Raw genomic sequence first — 25,022 nt, forward strand, 5'->3', positions numbered from 1 at the left:
TGACATTGAACTCTTAGCCCCATCACGATGCACCTTCTACCCAACACCTTTCAGAGTGCTTCTCCATCCCATCGCTAACTCCCAATAACCATGCTGAGCCACTCCGTGACTCAGCCTATTTGCCCTGCTGGCTTCTCCATCACAGGGCGCTGGCATGGTCAACCTGTCTTTTCCAACTGTTTGCCAATAAGCAACACTGAATCACCAATTTTATGGGCACAGATAAACACACTGTCACAAAAACATAGGAGAAACTGATGTAAAGCAGATTATACAAGTTTTTCTGGATATTCTTTAGATAGCATCAATGATTTAAAAGGAAAAAAAAACTGAACAAAATCCAAAACTTCGTGGAGTTAAATGTCCTATCTTTCTCTTTACATACTGGATACTGGAACACTCTCTCCTTACAGCCAAAATTTCACCTTGTTCATTTTATAAGCTGTCACATTATGGTCACTGATTCTTAACCGTTGTGACCCACACACCACATTGGCAGTCTTGGGGGATGCCTCTGGACCCCTCCTTCTAAGGACAAACCAGTTCTATCCAAAGGTCCATGTATCTCAGTTTAAGAACCCCTAAAATTTCCATCTTCTGATGAGAGTTCACTCAGAAAGAAGTCATAAGTATTTTATAATTCTAAATAAGAAATATGACTTAAACAATAACTGGAAAGGAATATATTCTTTCTTAACACAGCAAAGGCCTACCTAGCAGTTTGCTCATATTATTAATTCTTTGCAGGTGAATATAATAGCGCAGCAGAAGAATCCATGTAATATCCACTTTAATTGGGTTTTTTTCCCCAGTATCTACATTCTCATATATCTCATCACTAGGGTAAGAGAATGTACAGGCAGTCTGGAAGGCAACTTGGTAGTTATCTGAAAGTAAAAAAAAAAAAAAAATTGGAATACAAATATGCTTTCCTTGAAAAATAACCATATGTGAAAAAAGAAAAGCAAAACTCATAAAGGAAATACTGACGCTTAGGACTGCATTCAATTAAAAAAAATTTTATATCACAAAAGACACCAAACACACAGTTAAATGACAAACCATAGACTGAGAAAAGATATTTAGAATACACAAATTATTTTTTCTCTACTATGTAATCAATAAGAAAAAGTCAAATAGTTCAACAGAAACATGAGCAAAAAATTTCAACAGGCAACTCATAGAAAAGGAAACCCAAATGGCCAAAATGTTTAGCATCATTAAAAATCAGATAAACGCAATTTAAAATGAAATACCATTTCACATTCCTCAGGAATTAACAGAAACTAAAATCTGAAAATAATAAATATTGTTAATAATGTGAAGAAACCAGAATTCTCATACAGCACTTGTGAAAGCAAATTCCTGGGCAGGGTCTAATAAAATTTTAAATGCAGATACTCATATACGTGTACCAGGAGTCTTACAGAAGATACTCATGGCAGCATTGTTTGTATTACCAAAAAAAAGAAAAAGGAAACTTGAACAAATAAATACAGGCATTAATTTGATGGCATTTAAAATGAATTAACTAAATCCATAAGGCAGAAACTATAGTCTATGGGACAAATCAGGCCCATGCATGTTTATGTATGACCCATGAGCTAAGAATGGTTTTTATATTTTTAAGTGGTTGAAAAAATTTTAAAAATAGTATTTTGTGACATGTGAAAGTTATATGAAATTCAAATGTCAGTGTCCATAACTAAAGACTTAATGGAATACAGCCATGTTCATTCATTTACATTTTGTCTATGGTTCCTTTCACATTAACACAGCAGAGTTGAATAGCTGCAACAGAGACGACAAAGCATAAAATATTTACTATTTGGCCCTTTATAAAAACATTTACTGACCCAGACTTTGCTCATGAAAGGTAAAGTGGAGAAAAATACCTAAAGATAATAAAGTAATATAGAGACATCAATAGCCTCCACACGAAAACAACAACCAGTAGAAATCTAACAAAAAAATTTTGCAATACAATAAAAAGGTAAAATATCCAGAAATAAACCTGACAAGAAGTATACAAGATCTATTTAAAGAAAACATTAAAACACTCCTAAGGGACTAATATTTTTTTAAAAGGCATGAACTAAAAAATATAGGACACACAGACCTACTAAAGAATGGACTTGAGGATATGGGGAGGGGGAGGGGTGAGATGTGACAGGGTAAGAGAGTGTCATGGACATATATACACTACCAAATGTAAAATAGATAGCTAGTGGGAAGCAGCCGCATAGCACAGGGAGATCAGCTCGGTGCTTTGTGACCACCTAGAGGGGTGGGATAGGGAGGGTGGGAGGGAGGGAGATGCAAGAGGGAAGAGATATGGGAACATATGTATATGTATAACTGATTCACTTTGTTATAAAGCAGAAACTAACACACCATTGTAAAGCAATTATACTTCAATAAAGATGTTAAAAAAAATATAGGACATAAAATATTCTTGGTTAAGATGACTCAATAGAAGAAAAATATGTTATTTCTAAGATAAAATATAAAGGTAATGAAACGCCAATGAAATTATGAGAGAGCTTTTTTAACTAGCTAATAAGCTGCTTCCAAACTAAAAAAAAAAAAAAAAAAAAGCCATAAAAGACAAGAAAAACAATATTGAAAAGAAAGAGTAATGAGTGGGGATTTACTCTAATAGGTATTAAATATATTATAAAGCTACAATAATTAAAACTGTGTGGTACTGAAACCTGAATAGACAGATCAATAGGAAATGAGTAAAAAGTACAGAAATAGGGTAGCCATCTGGAAAAGCTAAAATTGTATCCATTTGTTATTTTTTACATATTCCAAATAGATTTCCATAAATTAGTAAAAGGGTCCGTGGGAGAACTTATTTATAGTCTCAGAATAGGGACAAAACCTTTCTAACTATGACATAAATGCAAAACTTACCAAAGAAAAGGTTAATAATGTATACCATTTAGAAATAAAAAGTTTCTTCATGGGACAGAACCACCATAAAGAAGGCTAAATAATAACTGATAATTGAAAAAATATATTTGCAAATAATATCACAGTTAAAGGGTTGATTTCTATAATTAAGAGCTTCTACAAATTTTTAAAGAAAAGGTAACAGAAAAAAACCAACTCAAAAAAAAAAAAAAAAAAGAGTAAATCATGGGCAGAAAGTTCACACAAAAGATGCTTAAGCTTAGTCCTAGTAAGAGATGTGTAAATTAAAATTAAATCTTCCCTTCCTACTATATTGACAAAGGTTTAAAATGTTTATAATATACCTGTGTCAACAAGGGTATGGGGAAAAAAGACCTTTTATTAATTACTGGCAGGAAAACAAATTGGCATAACCTTTATGGAAAGTGTTTTGCAAACCTTATCAAAATTACAAATGATTCTACCCTTTGATCCAGAAATTTTCCTTATGGGAATTGACCCAATCAATATACTAGCTTATGAACAAAATTTTATACATATATAATTATACATATACTATATATATAAATCATATACATATGACATTTATAAATATACATATATATCATATATATGTAAAACTTTGTACATAGGTTAGTATAGCTATTGGGTCAATAGATATATATGTGATACATATATATATCTAGAGCAAATTTGTATGTAATAGCAAAAGGGTAGAAACAACCTAAATATCTATCAAAGGAAGACGAATTATGGTGCATCTTTATAAAGATTATGCAACAATAAAAAGAAGCTACGTATTGATTTGAAAAAATTGCCAACAGATACACTTACATTAGGTTGAAGAAAAACAATGAGGAAGAAGCATAAAATTATGCATACTAATGGTTATACTATTATTTGTATTTTTAAGGGAAAAATATATCAGTGTATTAGTGTGCACCATATTGGTTCACTCAACATTTTTCCTAATCTCTGAATGTGTTCACCTATATTGAAGAAGTTGCAGAGATAAGAATCACATTTCTGAGATTTCCTTGCAGCTAGGGCCCTGGATGAGATTTAGGTATCACAAATTCAGTGCATTCACGAAAGACCTGAAGTTGGCACTGTGCTGAGTGGTGCAGAAGACGAGAGTCAAAGCATCTTTTGCTTGTGTGGATTCTGGCAGAGGTGGTGTGGCTGGTGAGGCTGCAGCTAGAGCAGAGTCTTCCTGTTTTGCAGGCAGATTTCTGATTCTCCAGCTTCCCTTATGCTATGGTCTGAACGTTTGTGTTCCCACCCTCCTGAAATTCATATGTTGAAATCCTAACCCCCCAAAGTGATGGTATTAGTGCCTTTATCAAAGAGGCTCCAGAGAGCCCTAGCCCTTTCTACCACGTGAGGACAAAGCAAGAAGGTACCATCTGTGCACCAGAAAGCGGGCCCTCACCAGACACTGAATCTGCTGCTGCCCTGATATTGGACTTCTAACCTCCAAACCTGTAAGAAATACATTTCTGTTGTTCATAAGCTACCCAGTCCGTGGTATTTTCTTACAGCAGCACGAACAGACTAAGACACTTTATAAAACAAAAGAAAACAAAAACCTGCATTCCCTTGGTGATCCAGTTATGTATGGCTTAGTCATTTCTGGATGCTCAGCCTGGAATTTATTTCTTTAGCCCTCACAGGGATTTTGAAAGTCCTTTAATAAATCTCCTCCTGCTTAAACAAATTGGAGTGGATTCTGTCCTCTATAACAGAACCTTGACAGTTTGTAGAAGCATGTGATATCTCTGGTAGAGAACACAGGAAACCAATTGTGGTAGGCAGAACAATGGTTCCCTAAAGATTTCCACGCCCTAATCCCCAGAACCTGTGAATATGTTAGGTTACAGGGCAAAGGAGAATTAAGGTTGCAGATGGAATTAAGGTTGCCTATCATCTGACCTTGAAATGGGGAGATTATCTTACGTTATCCATGTGGGCTCAGTGTAATCATAGGGGTCTTTATATGTAGAAAAGGGAAGCAGAAGACTGAGAGTATCAGAGTCAGAGAGACTGAAGATGCTACTCTGATGGCTTGGAAGCTGCAGGAAGGGGCCACAAGCCAAGAAACTCAGGTGGTCTCTAGGAGCTGAAAAAGCCTAGGAAACATTCTCCCCCAATGCCTCCAGAGGAATGTAGCCCTGCTGACACCTTAATTTTAGCCCAGTAAGGCCTATTTTGGACTTCAGAACTCCAGAACTGTAAGATAATATATTGTGTTGCTTTAAGCCACTAAATTTGTGGTTATTTGTTACAGCAGGAATAGGACCTTAATATTCTGACAACACTGACTGCCTCTGGAGAGGAGAACTGAGGCGCTTGCAGAGAAGATGGAAGGGAGACATTCTCTCCATACCCTTTTATGACTTTTGAGTTGTGATTCTTGAGAATAAATTACCTATGCAAAAAATTGAACTAAATTAAAAGAAAAAAAGAACCTCCATACATATTTGGCCAATGTCATTTGGTCTTTTTATTTTTAAAGATTTATTTATTATTTATTTTTGGCTGTGTCGGGTCTTAGTTGCGGCACGTGGGATGTTTGTTGAGGCATGTGGATGGGATCTTTCGTTGCGGCGCGCGGGCTTCTCTCTAGTTACGGCGTGTGGGTTTTCTCTCTCTAGTTGTGGAGTGCAAGTTCCAGAGCATGTGGGCTCTGTAGTTTGAGGCATGCAGGCTCTCTAGCTGAGGCGCACGAGCTCAGCAGTTGTGGTGTACAGGCTTAGGTGCCCCGCGGCATGTGGGATCTTAGTTCCCTGACCAGGGATCAAACCAGCGTCCCCTGCATTGGAAGGTGGATTCTTTACTAATGGACCACCAGGGAAGTCCCTGTCATTTGGTCTTTAATGTCACAGAGAAAAATTAAGACCAGTTCAATTTCTGTTCCTTTGTAGAAAGTCTGCTTTTTCTGACTGTTTACAATTTTTTTCTTCCTCTTTATAATCCAAAAATGATGCCAAAATTTGTCCAGGTGTTATCTGTGCTATCTTTATCTTCAGAAGAATTTTTTGGAGGGAGAGTCCCTTATACCCTGCATTGAACAGTATCCCTTTGCAACAGTTTCCACTATCCCCAGCCAGATCTGCATGCTTTCACTGGTTCTGGGCATTTATGCTAATTTCCCTGCATCATTCAGGAGGCGTGAATTCCAACCTCACAGTCTTAGGTGGTTTCTGACTTCTCCCCTGTGGTTGCTTTTTGGCCCTCACTGGGCACTTGGCATGTTGCTCTGCAGCTACGCAGGCCAGTGGGCAGCATACTTCTAGTCCTCAATTTGTGGACAAGCCCTCTCTGAACCCCAATTTTATGCAGTTAGCTAGGTTCTGACTTTCCCTACCTGCGGGGCCCTCTTTCCAGACCCCTTCTTTCACCAGGTATTCAAGTCCCAGCCCCAGCTGTTCCTGCTCCAGTGAGTCCTCAGCTGCAGCACTTGTTTAAAATTTCTCATTTTACTTTGGTGACTTGGGATCTCCCTTTCCTGATTTCATGCTCAGCTATAAATTAAAACAATTTTGGTTCTATTTTATCCAGCCTTGTAATAGGTTTCTACTGGGGAGGGCAGAAGCATCTTTCATGCCAGCTCAGGCTAACAGGTTGACCAGAAGTATCAATTCTGCATTTTGATTTCCTGGTAAAACTTATTTATCACAACCAACACAACGATCCAGGGCACTGCCTTTAGAAGTGTATAGATGAGGGTCTATATTATCTGTGAACTATCACCCAGAGTTCAATAACCTCTCCCAGCACCTTGCCTCATTTAATAAATGTGCACAGTGACACTCTCACAGGACTTTCCTAAAGGATATATGAAATCACACAAGAAAGCACCAGCACACAGCATCAGGAATGACTGCTTAGGCTCTGCTAAGAGTTTCAAACCATCTTGTTAGATTTCCTTTGGTTCCTTCAAGGGTCAATCTTCCTCTGAGTCTTCAGGATAGCATTCCATTGCGTTCATGGGGCAATATTTTCTCACATGTGCCATCTGTTGTTTCTTATTTTCTCACTGTTGACTCTGTCTAGAATAGGGTCTCTTCATGCCTCGTGTCTGACAATAGAGAGTGGAGAACGTATGCTCTGCCCTTGGTCATGGTACTGTCCTTTCTCAGATTTACACGATCAAAGCGCAGAGCTCTGAGTGGAACATCTAGACTCTTGCAGACATCGGCCCAGGACAGCTCTGCTTCGCTGAGGATGGGTCTCATCACACCCTCATTGTATGAATTGCTGACACTCTGGATTGATACAGCACATATACACACACATGCTCATACACACACACACACACAAAATCACTGTTGTAAGCATGAATGATTTATCTCCATTCTCACCTGTAAGTGGTTTAATTATTCAGGATTTGAGGATATAATGTGTCTCCCTAGTTCCCCACCACTATAGAAAATTGTGTCTCAGAGGAATAGAAAAAGCCAAGAGAGCAGTAGAGGAATGACATCCCAGTTTTTAGTTGGCATTGATTCATGTCGCTGAGCCAGGGGCAAGGCAGTATGGGAAAGACAAATCATACTTTTTTCAGGATGGAAGGTTTTCTCTGCTTCAAGAGGCAAAGCATGTACTCGTTGATTCTCAGTCAGTTGATTCTCAGTTCTGCTCCACAGATCTCTATGTTCTGACAGTAGGTTCATCAACATTCATTTTTGGCATGACACGTATTTATATTTTTCCACATATCAAGGGTATTTAGTTGTGAGAGGCTGCATCCGGAACCACTAATCCTAAATGTTGCTTTTAATTCAAAGTGTATTATAGAATTTAATAATTTTTAATCCTAGCTGAATTTTTTATCAAGCCCACAGGAAAATCAAGACAAAAGGATGGTATATATTTGAATATAACTGGGCCCAAAGTAGACATGGAGTAAATGTGTTTTTTGCATTCAATCTAAATATGGTCCCATATCGCCAGTAGCATCATTTCAGGGTCTCTATTCCTACAAGACAATGTAAAAGAAACCTCAATAAATTGGACCAGCTACAACACTCAATTCTCTTATTGTTCGATAGACATCATACAATTGCTCTCTGGTTCTGGCAAGATGATCTATATTCCATCCTCCACACGTGACTGGTCTCTTTTCTCACCATGCTTCTCTGATTGTCAACTGCTCTGCTGAGAAAATGAGCTCCCCCTCCTATCTGGTATCCATGCCTCCAATTCATTTGTATCTGCCCCACATGTACTTCTTCCAGAAAAACAAGTTCCTAATAAACTCATATGCCCACCCCGCCTGTGTCCAGCTTTAGCTTAAAATACATTAATCTGCCTCCATTAATTAATATGGTCCTCTTAAAAGACGCATTTATATAATTTCAAAGTGGATGCCTGTTCTGATGGTCAAAGACTGGAAGCTCATGGAAGGCTTGGTGTGCTCTGTGACTTCTCCCTCCCTCTGGACAGAAGTATCTGGTACAGGGCTCTGCACACAATAACAATGAATATCATTTACCACATCGTGTACAGGTCAATGCTAGTGAAGGTAAATCACTGAGGGGGTTTTCTCCTGGATGCTAATATATGCTAATGCAAGGAAAATCAAACAATTTTTATTTGTTATTGTTGCCCTTTAGCAATTCATTATAATATGAACCTCACTGCCATCTGGGTATTTGCAGCAATCAGTTGGGGATTCAATATTTCCTTCTAACCCAAATACTGAAGTGAGGGAAATCATAACATGAATTAACGATCAGTCTCCTAGGAAAATACTGGAGGGCAAAATTATTATTCTTAAGGCAAAATACAAAATGAATTGGACTTTAAAATTTGGTCATTTCAAATTACTATCTTGGTACAACAGTAAAGGAGTGTTAATGGTACAAAATGAAAACTGAAAATTGGAAGATGCTAGGAAAACCACTGAAATAGAAAAGTAAAGCATAAATTCTAGTAATAAGCAGAGCTGACATGAAGACTACCTGCCCATTTGGATCAACTAAGATCATCTGGTTAGGGGATGCCATTGCCCACGGGTGACATTACTAACTGATCACCACAGCACCTTTTCCAGTGTTTCCATACAGAAGTTCAGAATTCTTCTCAGGTGGCTACCAGCCATAGATTGAACGTGTCATAAGTGATAGTTTGGATTACCATTCCACAAACATTCACACCCCTCTTCCTTCCTCTACAGGCAGAGTCTAATTCCCTGCCTCACTGGTATTGGACTTGGCCATATGACTTGCTATGCCTAATGGGATGTAATGTGAAGAAAGGCCTCAAGTGTGCTTCTGTGCTTGGTCTTGGTCTTGTGCTCTGGTTTATACCCTGAGGACAGCAGGCCCCAGGTAGCCACAGCCTCTTTAGCCTGGGTCTCGTAACAAATGTACACAGAGTACACCTGAACTCAGCCTGCAGCCTGAAGCAGAACACATGAGACAAGTAAAAGAATGAAGTCATGTTGTTCTAGCCACTGAGTTTTAGGGTCATTTGGTATACAGTATAATTTTGCCAATAACTGATTAATACAGCATTTTAGATGAAACTTATTTGTTATCCCTGGCCTAAAAACGGGTAAAACAAGAAAATGTCTAGGATAAAGTAGACAGATGTTTCAGAGATAATACGGGGCCATTATGAAAAAGAAATAGCCATGTTGGAAGCCATGTTCAGCCATGTTGAATCACAGTCTTAAAGTTTTCAGATTTCAGTCTTATCCATAAATAAATCTAATTCACTCAGTCTGCAGATTAGGACAAATGAAGTTGAGAGAAATTAAATGGTTTGTCAGGATCAAGGTATAAGTTGAACCCTCTTCATTATTAATATTGCATTCTCTTTGTAGCAAAACAATAATGTGTGCTTCTAAGAGGACTGCCTTCCTGGCATTCTGAACTAGGGAGAACTGAGTTGACGAGCAGTGTCAAGAGAAAAAAGCGGTGACCAGCCCCTGCTGCCAGACTGCCCTGCTTTGTCCCCTGGGAGCCTATCTATGGGGACTCTAAGGAAGGCCATGCACCCAGTCTGAGATCCAGGCCACGGTCCGGAAATCTGATGAAGCAAAATCCTACTAGGCATGAAGGCAATAAAAATAAGGAAACAATACCTTGGCATAAAAATCCATCTGATGGTTTAACCTCAGGGCAAACCATTTTTAGGTTGGAAAATAGTCTGGGCCACCTATTCTTCAGGAGAGAGTCATAAAGGAGATGATTTCAGACACGAACTCTTCAGCTAAGTTTGACTTCACACTTCAGCAGAGTAAGCTACTGCGTATAGGTGTGATTTCAGAGGCTTTAGGAAGACTGTTCCCACCCCCATCAGGTTAAAGTTAACACTTTCATTCCCTTTGGCTCAATGCTCACCAAGTGACAAGCAAAATTAGATACTGTTATTCCTAAAATATCCTTCTGGAAGTAAGATTCCAGTACCTGGCTCCTTAGAACCTATCTAAGTGCTTAGCACACAAGCAGCACTCAATAAATACTTCTTGAATAAATGAACAGGCAAACGCGTAAGTGACTGTTCAATATCTATGTTACTGCTGATCTGACTTAGAGGTTTACATTATAGTTTACTAACCAACAAAGGCGTCATAAGTAAGAAAAAACATAGCAGTGAGGCCAAGTTTAAATTCCGCTAACCTCTCATTCGTTCATTTAACAAATATTAATATCAAATGCCGGCTATGTGTAAGCAATGTGTGATTTTCTGTAGACAGAGCAGCAAATCAAATAGCTAAAGTCCCTGCTCTCAGGAAGCTGACAATAGTTTAATAAGAGAAATAGTTCAAACGTGCACAGGCGCACACACACACACATACACACACACACACACAAATATAAAACAACTAAGAAAAAGGACAGGGAGCCATATGAGAGTGTAAGAGTGAGTACACATTTTAGAGGATCAGAGAAGGTCCCTCAAATAAATAATCCCAAAAGGTCTCATTTGAAATGTGTGAACTGGAAAATAAACAGACATCAGGAAATACGATTTTCTCACAGAGCCCTGCATCTGAAATGCAGCAGCAGATGGAGTGTCATGTATGTATGTACAGTGAGCTGAGGCCCCTATGTTTTAGCAGCTAGATCCTAAGACCCCATCCTCTCCCAGAGGCTCCCCAAACTATTGTCCTTTTTAAGTTAAAATCTCTACAATTAAACTCTGAAACTTGATTACACGTTACATATATTACAATTTTATAAAATGCCTAACATTCAAACATACCAAGCAAATAATCTGTGTATGAAGACAAAAGATCCATGGTGGCAAATTCTGGGATATTCGGTAATGCCCGTTGACTAACTTTATCAGTTCTAGAATTCTTCTTCCCGATAAGTAGGTTGATTGCCAGCACAGCCTCACTGACCTAAAATTAATGCATAATTAGAGTTCATAAATGCAAGCTTTCTGATTCATAGATTATCCATTAGGTAAATAATGTGAAAAAGCAAATTCATAAAATAACATTTGGTACACATTAGGGAAAAAATAAAGACAAACTGAAAAACAACATGTGATCCCCAACATGTAGTATATACCACAGTCAAACAAATCATGAATGTTGACAATTTAATCAATAAATAAGTCATTTTGAATAGGCTACCTCCCCTAGCTATGACAGATACTTGCCAAAATGTGTGTCAAATATGTGCACATGTGTATCTCCCATTATTTTCATTAAAGAAAAGTTGAATCAAACCAAGTCTGGCTAATAGCGATTAAAAACACTACACATATAAAGAGCACTTCTAATCTTCCCAAAGAAACATCATTGGTGCAAATCCCAAAGAATGTGGTATCTTCCTTTCTCTTGTATCAATACACTGTGTTGCCTTAACAGATGTGACGATAAAAAGAAGAGTTAAATAAAACTCACACCAACCTGTGCAGCAGCTCTTATTGCAATCCAGGCAAATAAACTGTGCATTTCAGATTTATTTACTGTTGGTTCTTTAATAGAACTATGCCTTCTGGGAAGAGCCTAAAAAATATGGCAAATGTTTTATGATAAAGATAGATAAAGACATCATAAAGTTTCATGATAGATTTTCTCATCTTCTGAAGATGAGATTTTAGTGGAACACTATATGGCCATTAAGTGTAATAATGTATATTTATCTATTGACATGAAAAGACATCCAAACTATCTTAAGCAAAAGAAAAGTGTAGCTTACAAAACAGCATGCAAATATGATCCCATTTTTTAAAAGATAGGTACACACATATATTCCCTGTATACACAAGCAGAGAAAATTATCAACAGTGGTTATCCCAGGTTTTAAGGGTAATTTAATTATTTTTATCTTTTTTTGTGATTTTCTAGATGAGCTTACATTATTTGAATAACAATAAAATAAACACAAACTGCATTTTAAGTAAATGTTATTTACCATCTTAATAGAGGATCTAGAAATTGAATATATATTGTGTGTAAAGACATCAGAAACAAGAATATTACTTAAAGGAAGTATTAATAGTCAATTTTAAAGATTAACTAATCTGTAAAAACTATTCAATTAGATTGCTTGTTCTAATTTTTGATGTTCATATTTTGGCCGATTTTTAAAATCTTCAACAAAACTCCAGAATAAAACAAGCAATAACAAAAATATCTGTCTTTTATTTCTGGCTATAAGACTCCCAAGGAAAAAGAAATGCAATGAATAAAGCTAATGCCAGAGCAGGAAATACAATGCACAAAGGTGGCCTGGCCCAGATCAAGTGTTAAGCTTGGAGGTACACAGATGATACCTGGAGAGATCTGCCCATGGGGAATCTAAAATCTAAGCAATATAGTCCTGTCCCAAATATGGAGACCCCAGTCACCAACTGTAATAAAACTACTTAGGTTCTGGTGTAGCCATTGCCAGCTTACTGACTATATAAGCTTGGGCAATTCACCTGTTTAATTCTGGAAACAAGGCTAATAGGCATTGAATGAAGAATACAGAATAACATTAAATAACAATATTGTAAGAACAATTAGTGACACACACATTCAAAAGAGAGAGCTCATTTTGAACTGAGAGGAAGGCTTTATTGAGGAGGGTTAGAGAGGTGTTCAACATTGAGTAGGAGATACCAGCTTATGCAAACAGGCAAGAAAAAGAAAAAAAATGCATCTAGATAGGAAATGAAGAAGTTAAATTGTCTTTGTTTGCAGGAGACATGATGCTATATATAAAAAATTCCAAGATACACACACACATCCCTTTAGAATTAATAAATGTGTTTATTAGCAAAATCACAGGATACAAAATCAATACTCATAAATCAACTGTATTTCTGTGTACCAGCAATGAACAATCTGAAAGTGAAATTAAGAAAATACCTGTTCACAATAGAAATAAACTTGACAAAAATGTACAAAATTTGTACACTGAAAAAAACATTATTGAGAAAAATTGATATCTAAATAAATGAAGAGAGAGTTCATATTTATGAATTGGAGGATTTGACATTGTTAACATGCCAACTGTCCACTAGTTGATCTACAGATTCAACACAATGTCTACCAAAATTCTGTTAGTTTTTTGGCAGAAATTGACAAGCAGACTCTAAAGTGTATATGAAAATGCAAAAGACTCAAAGTGAAAACAATTTTGAAAAGGAAGAACATAATTGGAGGGCATGTACTTTCCAATTTCAAAAAACTTACTACAAGCCACACAGTAACCAAGACAATGGATACTCACATAAAGGTAGATTTATGGATCAATGGAATAGAATTGGGAGTCTAGGAATAAATACTTACATTTATGATCAATAAACTTTTTGACAAAGGAGCCAAGGCAATTCAGTAAAGAAAGATAGTTTTTTCAACAAATGTTGCTGAGGCAAATGGATATCTATGTGCAAAAATATGAATTTAGAGCCTTACCTCACACTTTACAAAAAAGATTAATTCAAATTGGACCATGGACTTAAACATTAAAGCTATAAAACTTTTAGAAGAAAACATACGAGAAAATCTTCAACATCTGGGGTTAGGTAAAGAGCTACCAAAACCACAAAACATAAAAGAAAAAGATGATAAATTGGATTCATTAAAACTAAAAGCTTTTTTGTTTCCAAAGACACGATTAACAGCATGAAAAGACAAGCCACAACTGGGAAAAATATTTGCAAATTATGTATCTGATAAGGGACATATATCTAGAATATATATTTAAAAATTCTTACAACTCAGTGATAAAAAAAGATAACCCAATTTAGGCTATGGGCCAAGGATCTGAATAGACATTTTCCCAAAGAAGATATACAAATGGCTAATAAACACATGAAAAGATTTCAATATCATTAACCATCAGGGAATCAAAATCACAATGAAATACTACTTCATACCCACTAGGATGACTATAATCAAAAAGATAAATAATAACAATTGTTATCAAGGATGTGGAGAAGTTGGAACCCTCATACACTGCTGGTAGGAATACACAATGGTACAGCCACTTTGGAAAACAATCTAACAGATCATCAACAGTCTAAACAGAGAGTTGACATATGACCCAGCAATTCCATTCTTAGGTATACACCCGAAGGAATTGAAAACACATGTCCACGTAAAAAATTTGTATATGAATATTCAAAGCAGTATTGATCGTAATAGCCAAAAAGTGGAAACAATTCGTATGTCCATCACCTGTTGAGTGGATCCAGAAAATGTGGTATGGGCTCCCCTAGTGGTGCAGTGGTTGAGAATCCGCCTGCCAATGCAGGGGATACAGGTTAGATCCCCGGTCCGGGAAGACCCCACATGCCGCGGAGCAACTAAGCCTGTGTGCCACAACTACTGAGCCTGCACTCTAGAGCCCGTGAGCCACAACTACTGAAGCCTGCGCGCCTAGAGCCCGTGCTCCGCAACAAGAGAAGACACCACAATGAGAAGCCCACGCACTGCAACGAGGAGTGGCCCCTGCTCGCCGCAACTAGAGAAAGCCCGCACGCAGCAACAAAGACCTGCCAATGCAGCCAAAAATAAATAAATTAATTAATTTTTAAAAAAAGATACACAGAAAATAATGATTATATTGTATAGAATTATACTATTCTTTTCACTCAAATCTTATTTGTTCAAGCTCTTAATTAATTATAAACACCTCCCTAGAGAAGGCCCAAAAGGTGATATACTTCTATCCTAGAATCTTATTAATTTGCATTGCAAATTGCTATGGAAACAAATATTTTTGTTTTCTCTTATTGGACATAAAGATGTTTATCACACCACAAATGTAGGTTTTCTATGTAATCATTTTGATGAAAAAAAAATAGCTGCTATCCACCTAAGGCAGCAACCATATGAGTAGTTCAACTGACTGAAAGCTTATCTGCCTAAAGGTTTTAAATCATGTTTATGCTGTCTCAAAAATTAGAGATTTGACATCAAAATTTTCTGGAAAGATTTTTTGGTGGGTCAGAGGATTATTTAATAAGAATGAAATATATAACGCCTACTGAAATTTAAAGAATAAAAAACTAGACAGTTTTTATTAAAAAATGAAAACAAAGTTACTGGGTTCATCCACCTCCAAACCACCCAACTTCCTGCCCAGAGGATCTCCCTCTGTCTGGATCCTTGGTACTCAAGTGTGGCCCACAGACCAGCAGCATAGGCATTACCCAGAAGCTCCTTAGAAAGGCCAAATCTCAGACCTTATCAGGATCACAGGATCCCTGGAGATGTTTCTGCCCCTTATTTGGAAGTGCTGCTTGAGGGAGTACCCGCCTCTGCCACTCTTTGCAGGCTCCCTCCCAATCCATCAAATCCCACCTTCCACCTCTTTCCACCACAGTCATTCACAATCCCACCAACCAGAGTTATTTCCTAATCCTAAATTTCACCACCTAAAGCACCCCCCAGCCTTCCTTCACTTCTCTTCCTCCCACCTTTCTTCCTCTTGCTTTCTTCCTTTCCACGTTTATTATGTCTCCCTCCACTGAAGAGTAAGTGCATGGAAGCAAGCACTGAGTTTGTCTTGAACCTTGCTTTATCACCTTCCAGAATACGGCCTGGGTCATAGTACGTGCTCAACAGATATGGGATGAATGAATGAATGACTCTTTTCAAAAGGTGATCTGTTTGCAAGTCACATCAGTGATGAAAACCATACTTGTCCATCTGCTTAACCAATATGTCATTTCCTGCAATCTCCTGATCAATACTAATGACTTAGAGTATTTACATACACCTACATTTCATGGATAACATTTTAATAGGCGAAAATGTCCACATGAAATCTATTTCCAGAGTCTTACGTAAAAATATTGAAAGAGGTATCTAAATATGAGTGTGAGCATTAAGTAATGAATTAATTTCTTCAAGTCACAAAGAAAAACAGTCTCTTTATTTCCATAGCACAGTGCTAGCAAAATCAGCAAGTTCAAAGGCAGCATACTTTAAATTTCTAATAAAATTGTTTGTTACCTTAAGAAGTGTTAATGGTGATGCTGAAAGTTTGCTCTTTGGCTTCCTCATGTACAAAAATAACAGGGCTATTTCGAGGTAGGAGTCTCTTACCAACCTAAAATGATACAGCATTGTACTTATTAGATAGCTCACCATTCATAATCATTTTGCATCTTGTGCCAACAATTTCTGAGAGAGTAAAAGGCAAAAATAGGCAAAACCAGCATCTGTTCCAAACTCACCCTCTTTTCAGAGCACTTGTGGCTTAGACACGGGCATCTTCCTTCCTACTGAAATTGAAAGCTCTTGAAGAGAGCTGAGCATTCTACCTTGTCCTGTGCTGGCAATACTCCATGCCATGACCGCAATGCAGCCCAGCATCAAGACCATTCTGGAATATTCCAGCACACAAGGCACTAAAGAAGTGACAGTCAAGACTGGAGGAACCAGCCTGGAAAACCAGACCTCTCTCTCTACTCTCCTACGCTAATTATAATAAATTCGAAAGAGACACATAGAGTTATGCTGAAAGCCGTGATTCAGTATGGGTTAGGTCTGTGTATTCACTATCAAACCTGTCAGGTGGGACCATTTAAATCAGTGCAGTTGTAATAATGCTGGCTTATTCTCCATCTTAAGGTGACTTTTATACAGAATTGAGTTGGCCAGCCTTGGTACTGCTGAACCAGAGTGAATATTCACATAAATCCCTTCTAGATACAATTTCACATCTAGTGGAGGTTCCTGTAACCTGGGACTGACAGGAGATCAATCTGAGTACAGACTAGGAGCGATTTACAGTCCAGTACGTCACCACGCTAACCGCCATCATCAACCATCACTGTAAACAAGGCCTTGGAGCAGAGCCAAGAGCATCAAGCTTGAAAAGGAAGTCAGTGAACCTGTTGCACAATGGACCCCAGTGAACTAGCCCTGCCGTGGGAAAAGGGTGTCCCAGTCACTCCAGCCTTAAATAGTCAATGTACTACCAGAACACGAGTCTCAAACCCAAACAAACATTGTCATGATAATGGAAAGGTCTTTTTTTTTTTTTTTTACCCTGAGTTTTGATCATGTCTCAAGCTTAGTTGTATAGCTTCAAATAGACTCTCAAGTTGCAAAGTTGGAGATTTCTCTTCCATCGATATTTGACATTCTATTTTGCCTGAAAGAAGAAAAGGATATACAAAGATGGTTTTTCCTTTTTCTATCATTTAGAACTTCAGAACAAATATTTTATGCAGGAAATTTGGAAAACTGAATGTGCTGTCCTTTTTCTCCGTCCGTCTCTTGTTTCTTGCTAGAAGGTAAGCCAATGGGGAAAGAGCTGTTGCTTCCTTCCCCAGGAAAGCTCCCCCTGCCTCCTTTCACTTTCCAGACACCACTGTTCTTATCATCTTACTTTCCTCTCCATTTCCTTACTTTGTGCTCCCACTTCCTCCTGTAGCACATTCCCTTTATCTAAATCCGTTTTCTTCTTTCCTCTATCATTGCAGGTATCGTAGAAAACATCTCTGCTAAAAACAAACCCTAGAAAGTCAGCAAACGCTTGAAAACCAGCACGGATGATGCAAACGCTCTTGTTTGCACACAGCTCCCACCCCTCATGGTGAGCCGCAGCCTTCAAATGCAGGCGCTGGAATGGTACTTCTGTAGCAAGAAGGGCAGGAAAGGCAAATCTTACAATCACTATAAAAAGGATTCACAGTTTCCATGCAGCATGTGCACAGGGCACGGAGCCTCCTGGTGTTAAGTTCACGTCTGGACTTACAGAGTTATTTACCCAGACTGCACCTCATCTGCCAACTGGGATTGGTCATGCCTACCTTGTAGTGCTGTTGTAAGAACTGGCAATATGAGATGTAAAACACCAACTACAGTGCTTAGTATCTAGTAGATGCTCAATAAGTGATACCAACTGTCATCATCATTTTTCTCATGGCTAAAATGGCCACAATAAAATTATATGAATGTATTATGCAAATGTGTGTTGTATATAAGTTATAAATATAGATTGCTATAGCTATTTAATTTAAATGGGTATGTATCTTTTATAGAACTTAGCTAAAATGCTTAGCTAAGTAATGAAATAAAAAAATATCTTCCAAGCATTCTTTAAGAAACATTATTCATAGCTAAATGGCTGATGCTGAGATTTTTGAGTCAAACATGAAACTTTGTGTAAGGAAGGTCAACTGTAATTATAAAAAAAACGAAAATGGAGTACTTTTTTCCTTTCTAGATATAAACTTAAAATACACAGTGTTCTCTTTATCCAAAACTGAGTTTGGCAGAGATACCAAGGTGTTTGTCATCACCAAACCAAGTGGTGTTTATATCACTTTGTAAAATCAGTATTTTGTATAATCAGTGACCAGATTTTTAAGAAGCCTTTTGTTCATGGGAAAAAAATAATCCTCAAAGTTTATCATAGTTCTGACCCTAAATACATCTTACCTTTCTGAAAAAAGATTTCAGCTTCCACCTCTTGTTCTTCTGTTCCTGATGTCTTAGCGAGCTTCAAAGCTATTTCAAAAAGATGAAGGGCAGGTAACCACTTTGAGGGATCCTTCTTTTCACTGGTATAATATACTTGCTTGGCCACTGTATGTCCTAAAAGAAAGACAGTTGGATGAAGAGGGAACAACAGATATACAGTATTCATAACAAACCTGCCAGTTACCAGACTTCTTTCACGGTAGGTACAACTAAAGAACTCTTGGAGGGAGTTCCCTGGTGGCCTAGTGGTTAGGATTCTGGGTTTTCACTGCAATGGCCAGGGTTCAATCCCTGGTCAGGGAATTGAGATCCCACAAGCCCTGAGGCATGGTCAAAAAAAAAAAAAAAAAAAAAAGAAGAACTCTCGGGGTCTTTAGTTTTTAGCATTGAAGAAATGCTTTAAAGAAACACAATACCCAAATATATCAATGAACTATAAACAATAGACCTTTGAAACTTTGTCTTTGATAAATTTCAACATTTTCTCATTTTTAAAATGAAGGATAGTACACCTGAAACTAACACAACATTGTAAATCAACTATACTCCAATAAAAATTTTTTAAAGATAAATATAAATGAAATGAAGGATAATCTCTCAAGCCTCTTCCAGTTCTAAAATTTCATAATGCTCTACATAACAACTTTTGTGTTCCTAAGATGAGGTTGTTAGTAGGGAAACATCTGGAAGTTTTATGTAGTTTTATGTTGTTACCAATAAAATTTGCGTATATTAATAGGCAGTAATTTCTATTCAGCTCTATAGCGGTTGCTCGCATTGCATATTTTGTCATCCCAACTAGTTGGCAAACCCATTATGGACAAAGGCCACATGTTATACTTCTTATGCGGTCCCATCACTACTTAACATAATGAAGGATTGTTGCATTGTTGAAGAGGCATTAGATTTAATTTCTAATCACCTCAAAGACAGACAGACAGACATTTATTTGACACATATTTTCTGAGTGCTTAGGCACCGGATAAAAAACGAGAAACGTGAAAAGTAAGAGGTAAGTTTCATTAAGTACTTCCTACATGCCAGGTACCATCCCAAGTACTTAAGCATTATCTCATGCAATCCTCCCAATTCTGAGTAGATACCATTATTATGCTCATGCTACAGAGGAAAAAGCAGTGGCACGGTGGAGTTTAAGTAACTTGCCCGAAGTCACGTGACTAGTAAGTAGCAGGGCTGTGATCTGAACCTAGGCAGTCCAGCTCCAGGGCCCATACCCTAAACCATGACACTGCAGTAACCCCTTAAGAGAGAGACCGCGGAGCTTAGTGTCTAACAGGGAATGAGAACGGCCAGACAGGCAATCAAAACACGGCGTGGTTGATTGTGTGGCAGTGAAAGCACTGGACACTGTGGTGGCAGGTTACAGGAGCCCTGGCCAGACCTGGGAAAGGTCGGGGATGCCTACCCAGATAATACAGCTGTCAAGGCCGGCAGCTGATGATCACTTTATCTTTTGGTAAGTTTAAAGAAGGAAAACGTTGAGATAAAGAGTAAAAGGCAACTGGGGGGAAAACTGCATTAATAGAATAGTTTAACAGGCACAGTAGAGCAGTATGAACAGAAAGGCAGTGTAGGATTGCAGAAGGATACAGCTGCTGAGCTGTAGCTGAAACGCTGGGTACAAGCCAGTCATGGGTGCTACCATGTCATCTGAGACTTTGAACAAGTCCCTACATGCCTCTGAGCCTTGAGGCAGCGGAACTAGAAAATATGAGGTCCCTTCAAGTTCTGAAAATTTTAAATCCAAGATGGCATGCCCTATAAAGAGTTTTCAGGAAACCTAGGACTTTTTGTAAATATTTAGTTCAGGAATGTGCTATATGAGCGGGAAGACAGTAGAAAAAGTATCTTTCTCCCCCCACCCCCACCCGTCACCGGCCCTTTATCCAGGGAGAAGTTACCGAGCCCTTCCTCTGGACAAGGCAGGATGGTAGCACTTTACTGAGAAAATGGAGATGAAGAAATTGAAGCCTTGCTTCCCGGGGCTTCCTAGGAGAGTAAGGAGGCCAGGCATGGAACAGTGAGACTAGCTGACACCTACAAAGCTCTTAGAACAAACTAGCTGCCCTTCTAAATATGTTACACATTCCACTCACTTCACCCCAGGGAGACTGGTACCTCTCTTATTTACACTTTACCAGAAAGGAAACTGACACACAGAGAAGTTAAATGATTTCCTCAAGGGAACTGGACCAGAATTCTTTCTCCAGACTCCATGTTCTTAAACACCAACAACTAGGAACTGCAATAAGATCTTAGGCCATAAGGATATGCTAATACCATTTGTCCCATACAGCCTCACATCTCAATACATCTCCCATTCTTTTTTTTTTCTTTTTTTAATTCTCTTTTCTGGGGTCATGTTTTATTTTTTAAATTAATTAATTAATTAATTTATTTATTTATTTTTGGCTGCATTGGGTCTTCGTTGCTGCACGCAGGCTTTCTCTAGTTGCGGCGAGCGGGGGCTACCCTTTGTTGTGGTGCACGGGCTTCTCATCGCGGTGGCTTCTCTTGTTGCGGAGCATGGGCTCTAGGCATGCAGGCCTCAGTAATTGTGGCTCACGGGCTCTAGAGCGCAGGCTCAGTAGTTGTGGCACACGGGTTTAGTTGCTCCGCAGCATGTGGGATCTTCCCGGACCAGGGCTTGAACCCGTGTCCCCTGCATTGGCAGGCGGATTCTTAACCACTGCACCACCAGGGAAGTCCATCTCCCATTCTTATATGTCTTGCTTACTGTTTCAAATTATACTACATTTGTTTATTAATACAAGACAAAAAATATCAAGTCTTTTCATGTCATTGAGGCGCTTATATACATGTACAATATGTACATATAGTACAATATGTACTATACATGGACTACATGCAAGATAGTGCTATATAATATAGTACTAATATATAATAATAGTACTTGAATCGTCTCCTAGATTTTTGTTAAAATTAGAAAAAGAATTGTTACAGAAATTACTGACTTTTCTCTCTCTCTCCCTAACTAGATAATAGGCTCTTTGAAGGCAAAGATGATGACTCCCTGTTATATTCCCACTCCCCAGCACTATCCTTGAATCTTTCTTCACTCCTATTATACAATCAGTAATCTACTTTTTCAGCTAATAAGGAAGCTCTAGGTTCAGTCATTAATGGAAAAAAATAATCTTAAATAACCATGATGCTTATTTTTTATTTGTTTTTTAAAAATAATCTTGAAATGTCTTTTTCTGTAAGAGGCTTTCACAAAGAAAAAGAATTTTTTTAAGTGGCTCTATTCTTGCAATGCAATCTATACTATCACTATAAAGGAAAACTGTCGAGAAAGCATCAAATCAGATGATTTTATGCTTCATAATATTGAAGTGCTCCTTTTTGCAATAAACATCAACTCTGTGAAAAAGAAGTTGTGAAACTGACGTTGTTTTGACAGAAAAGTTGCTTTCGGTTTTTGTTCTTTAAGTTGGTATTTAATATAATATAACAGAAAGCAAGCTGTTCTGCTTCAAGTGAGTCTAAAAAACAGCAGCAGTATTGCCACTGAGTGGTGACACATCTTCAAGATTAGTAAGGCAGGAAAGCAGAGAATACGTTTAACACAATCTGTACAATTTAACACAATCTGTACTTTAAGTTCTTGTAGAAATCAAATATACTGGTAATATAACAAATTGTGGACCAAAGATACAGAAAAATATCTCTCATGGGATCAGCGAGCTGGAAGGAATTCCAGAGGTCAGCTATGCCAGCCTAATTTCATAAATGAGGAAACTCAACAATATAGGGGTGAACTGCTTTACCTATGGTAATAAAGTTCATATCTGATGATGGTGATGATGATGATGATGATGATGATGAAAATCATATAATAATAATGATCAATACTAGTCATGAGGGGGAGGAGCAGAAGGGGAATAAGGGAAAAGATTCTGGGCAGGTGATGGTTTGAGCACACTTCTGTTGCCTTCCCTTCCCCACTCTAGTCCAATCACCTGCCTCTCCTGAGCTGAGCAGCTGCTGGTACAGGAGGCAAATGGGTCCCAGGAGGTGAGAGGTAATGTTTCAAAATGTGGGTTTGTTATTATTCAGGTATGACAAGGTCAACAGGTCAGGAGATGACTGCCATTGAAAAGATAGTATCTTTGCTCACAGTTCTCAAGAGGAGGGAGGGCTCACCACATCACGCAGGGCCACACAGGGAAGCACCAGGGTCAGTCAGGGGGTAGAAGGAGAAAGGAGAAAATGTGGGCAAGAGCCTTTATTGTGTTTTTTGTGGGAAGGAGTGGGTGGGTAGGGTAAGCAGACTAAGGTTTAGGATTGGCTAGTTTGTATAATTTCAGTGGGCTCTGCTAGTAGTCTATACCTGTCCCTGGGGTGATTGGGGCAGAAAAATAGTGGCCCTGAGGGTAAGAGCCCAGCAAAGAACAATAAAAGAGCTCAATAAAAGTTCAGGGTGTAAGCTCTGGAATGACGGGTTTGCATATGAAAGACATCCTCACAGGAGTGTGGTTTGCTAATCTCTAGGAATTGGCTAACCCTGGGAGGGGAAGTCCCTCCCTGGTCAGCAAGACTCCCGATGTCAAAGCATCAGAAATACATTTTTTTAAAAAAGGCATGATGAATATAGGTTAGAACAGAGAGAGAGCTGTTACAAGATTTTCTGTCCTCTGTGATAGACAAGAGCCTTGGAGCTAGAGGTAGGCAGCTTTGGGTCAAAGATGAGAGACAGTGTCCTAGAGAGAGCTTGAAGCAATGTCTGTGAGCTCCTGAGAAGGGCAGCAACACCGGCTGGCTCCTCCTCCTTGGTTTCCAAGGAGCTGTAAGCCTCTGGCTTACTGGTCTACCTGCTCCAATCAGATCCATTCTTGGCTGGCTCTGGTCTATCCTCCACTCTATTCTTCAGCCAGCAGCCAGGGTAATCTTTGGAAACATATACTGTCCCCTGCTCACCCTCTCCCATTAGGCTGTCCCTAGCCCACTCTGCTCTGTCTATACTGGTCTCCTTGCAGTTGTGGAACATGTCAAGCTGTCCTGACCTCAGAGCCTACAACTCACTGCTCTCTCTGCCTCTACTGTGCATGACTTCACTAAGCATATGCTTCACATTTACAGTCCAGGGTTAAACACTACTTCCCCAGAGAGGCCTTCCCCAATTATTCTACTTAAACAGGCACCCCTCCCTTTGCTGTTCTTTATCAGCAGATCTTATCCACGTCATCTACAACACTAAGTACAATTTATAATTACATACATATACATAATTCATCATCAGACATAAGCTTTCTATATCCTTGCTGATTTCCTATCTAGTTGTTATCAAATACACATCTTACTTTATACAATATTTATTGGATTAAATTTTATAAATATTATAATAAATAAAAAATTAAATGTTTATTGTTATAAATATTATAACAATGTATAAATATTGAATATTAAAATATTTTATACAACATTTATAATATGATAAATGATAGAATATGCATTCCTATGTATGATTTGTTTAGTTGTGTATTTCTGTCTCCCAGGCTAAGAGAAGGAACCACATCTGTTTTAATCTCCAATAGCTTCCCAGGACCTCACAGGGAGGCTGGCACATGGTAAGTGATCAAAAGCTATTTGTTAAATAAATGGAACCTGGCTATTCATAAATACTGCCCCAGATAAATGCACTCACATGACAGCCTCGCTGAAAATGGCTTAAACTTTTTCATCAGTGACTTGAATGTAATATACGTTTAAGTGTTCTTACCAATTCTCATTTTTGTTTTGGCCAATAACATGACATGAGGAAGATAGATATTTTTCAAAGGCAGTAATGGACTTGCATAGTCAGTGTTTGATATAGGAAATTCAATTGTTTCTCCAAAAGTTAGCATCTGTAAAAGAAGCACTGTAATGAGTAATTAGCTAATGTGGTATGCTGTTAAGAAAAGACAGAAAAGTAAGTTTCTAAGTCTTGTGGACACAAAAGCACTCTCACCTGTTCAATAAGAATGTTGTGAGACTGAGTTAACAAATATAATTGTTCTGTTTTCGAAGAGGGAGTTTCCTTGAATTTCTCGGCTTTTGTTAAGTCATCCAATAAAAGCATGCTTCTCACCAGTGTTAAATGAGATCGAGGAGAAATAAACTCACGTCCTTCAAGCAACTGTATTACATCCTATTAAAATAAAATTATTCCGTTTGA

The 25,022-nt window shown here is 38.2% G+C and overlaps 1 protein-coding gene across 2 annotated transcripts in view; it reads right to left on the reverse strand.

Annotated features, from left to right (window-relative positions):
• The window catches only part of CFAP54 (cilia and flagella associated protein 54), a 307,392-nt gene that overhangs the window by 65,123 nt on the left and 217,247 nt on the right, over positions 1 to 25,022 (reverse strand). For both annotated transcript variants that reach the window (XM_028166670.2, XM_028166668.2), the window contains 8 exons: positions 24,816 to 24,995; positions 24,585 to 24,711; positions 18,779 to 18,934; positions 17,381 to 17,486; positions 16,340 to 16,436; positions 11,795 to 11,893; positions 11,137 to 11,278; positions 714 to 887 (listed from right to left, as the gene is read on the reverse strand). In XM_028166670.2, coding sequence (XP_028022471.2) covers positions 714 to 887; positions 11,137 to 11,278; positions 11,795 to 11,893; positions 16,340 to 16,436; positions 17,381 to 17,486; positions 18,779 to 18,934; positions 24,585 to 24,711; positions 24,816 to 24,995 — 1,081 coding nt within the window. The remainder of the gene's footprint in view (positions 1 to 713; positions 888 to 11,136; positions 11,279 to 11,794; positions 11,894 to 16,339; positions 16,437 to 17,380; positions 17,487 to 18,778; positions 18,935 to 24,584; positions 24,712 to 24,815; positions 24,996 to 25,022) is intronic.

The sequence above is a fragment of the Balaenoptera acutorostrata genome, chromosome 11 (genome assembly GCF_949987535.1).
Source record: "Balaenoptera acutorostrata chromosome 11, mBalAcu1.1, whole genome shotgun sequence".
Classification (NCBI taxonomy): domain Eukaryota; kingdom Metazoa; phylum Chordata; class Mammalia; order Artiodactyla; family Balaenopteridae; genus Balaenoptera; species Balaenoptera acutorostrata.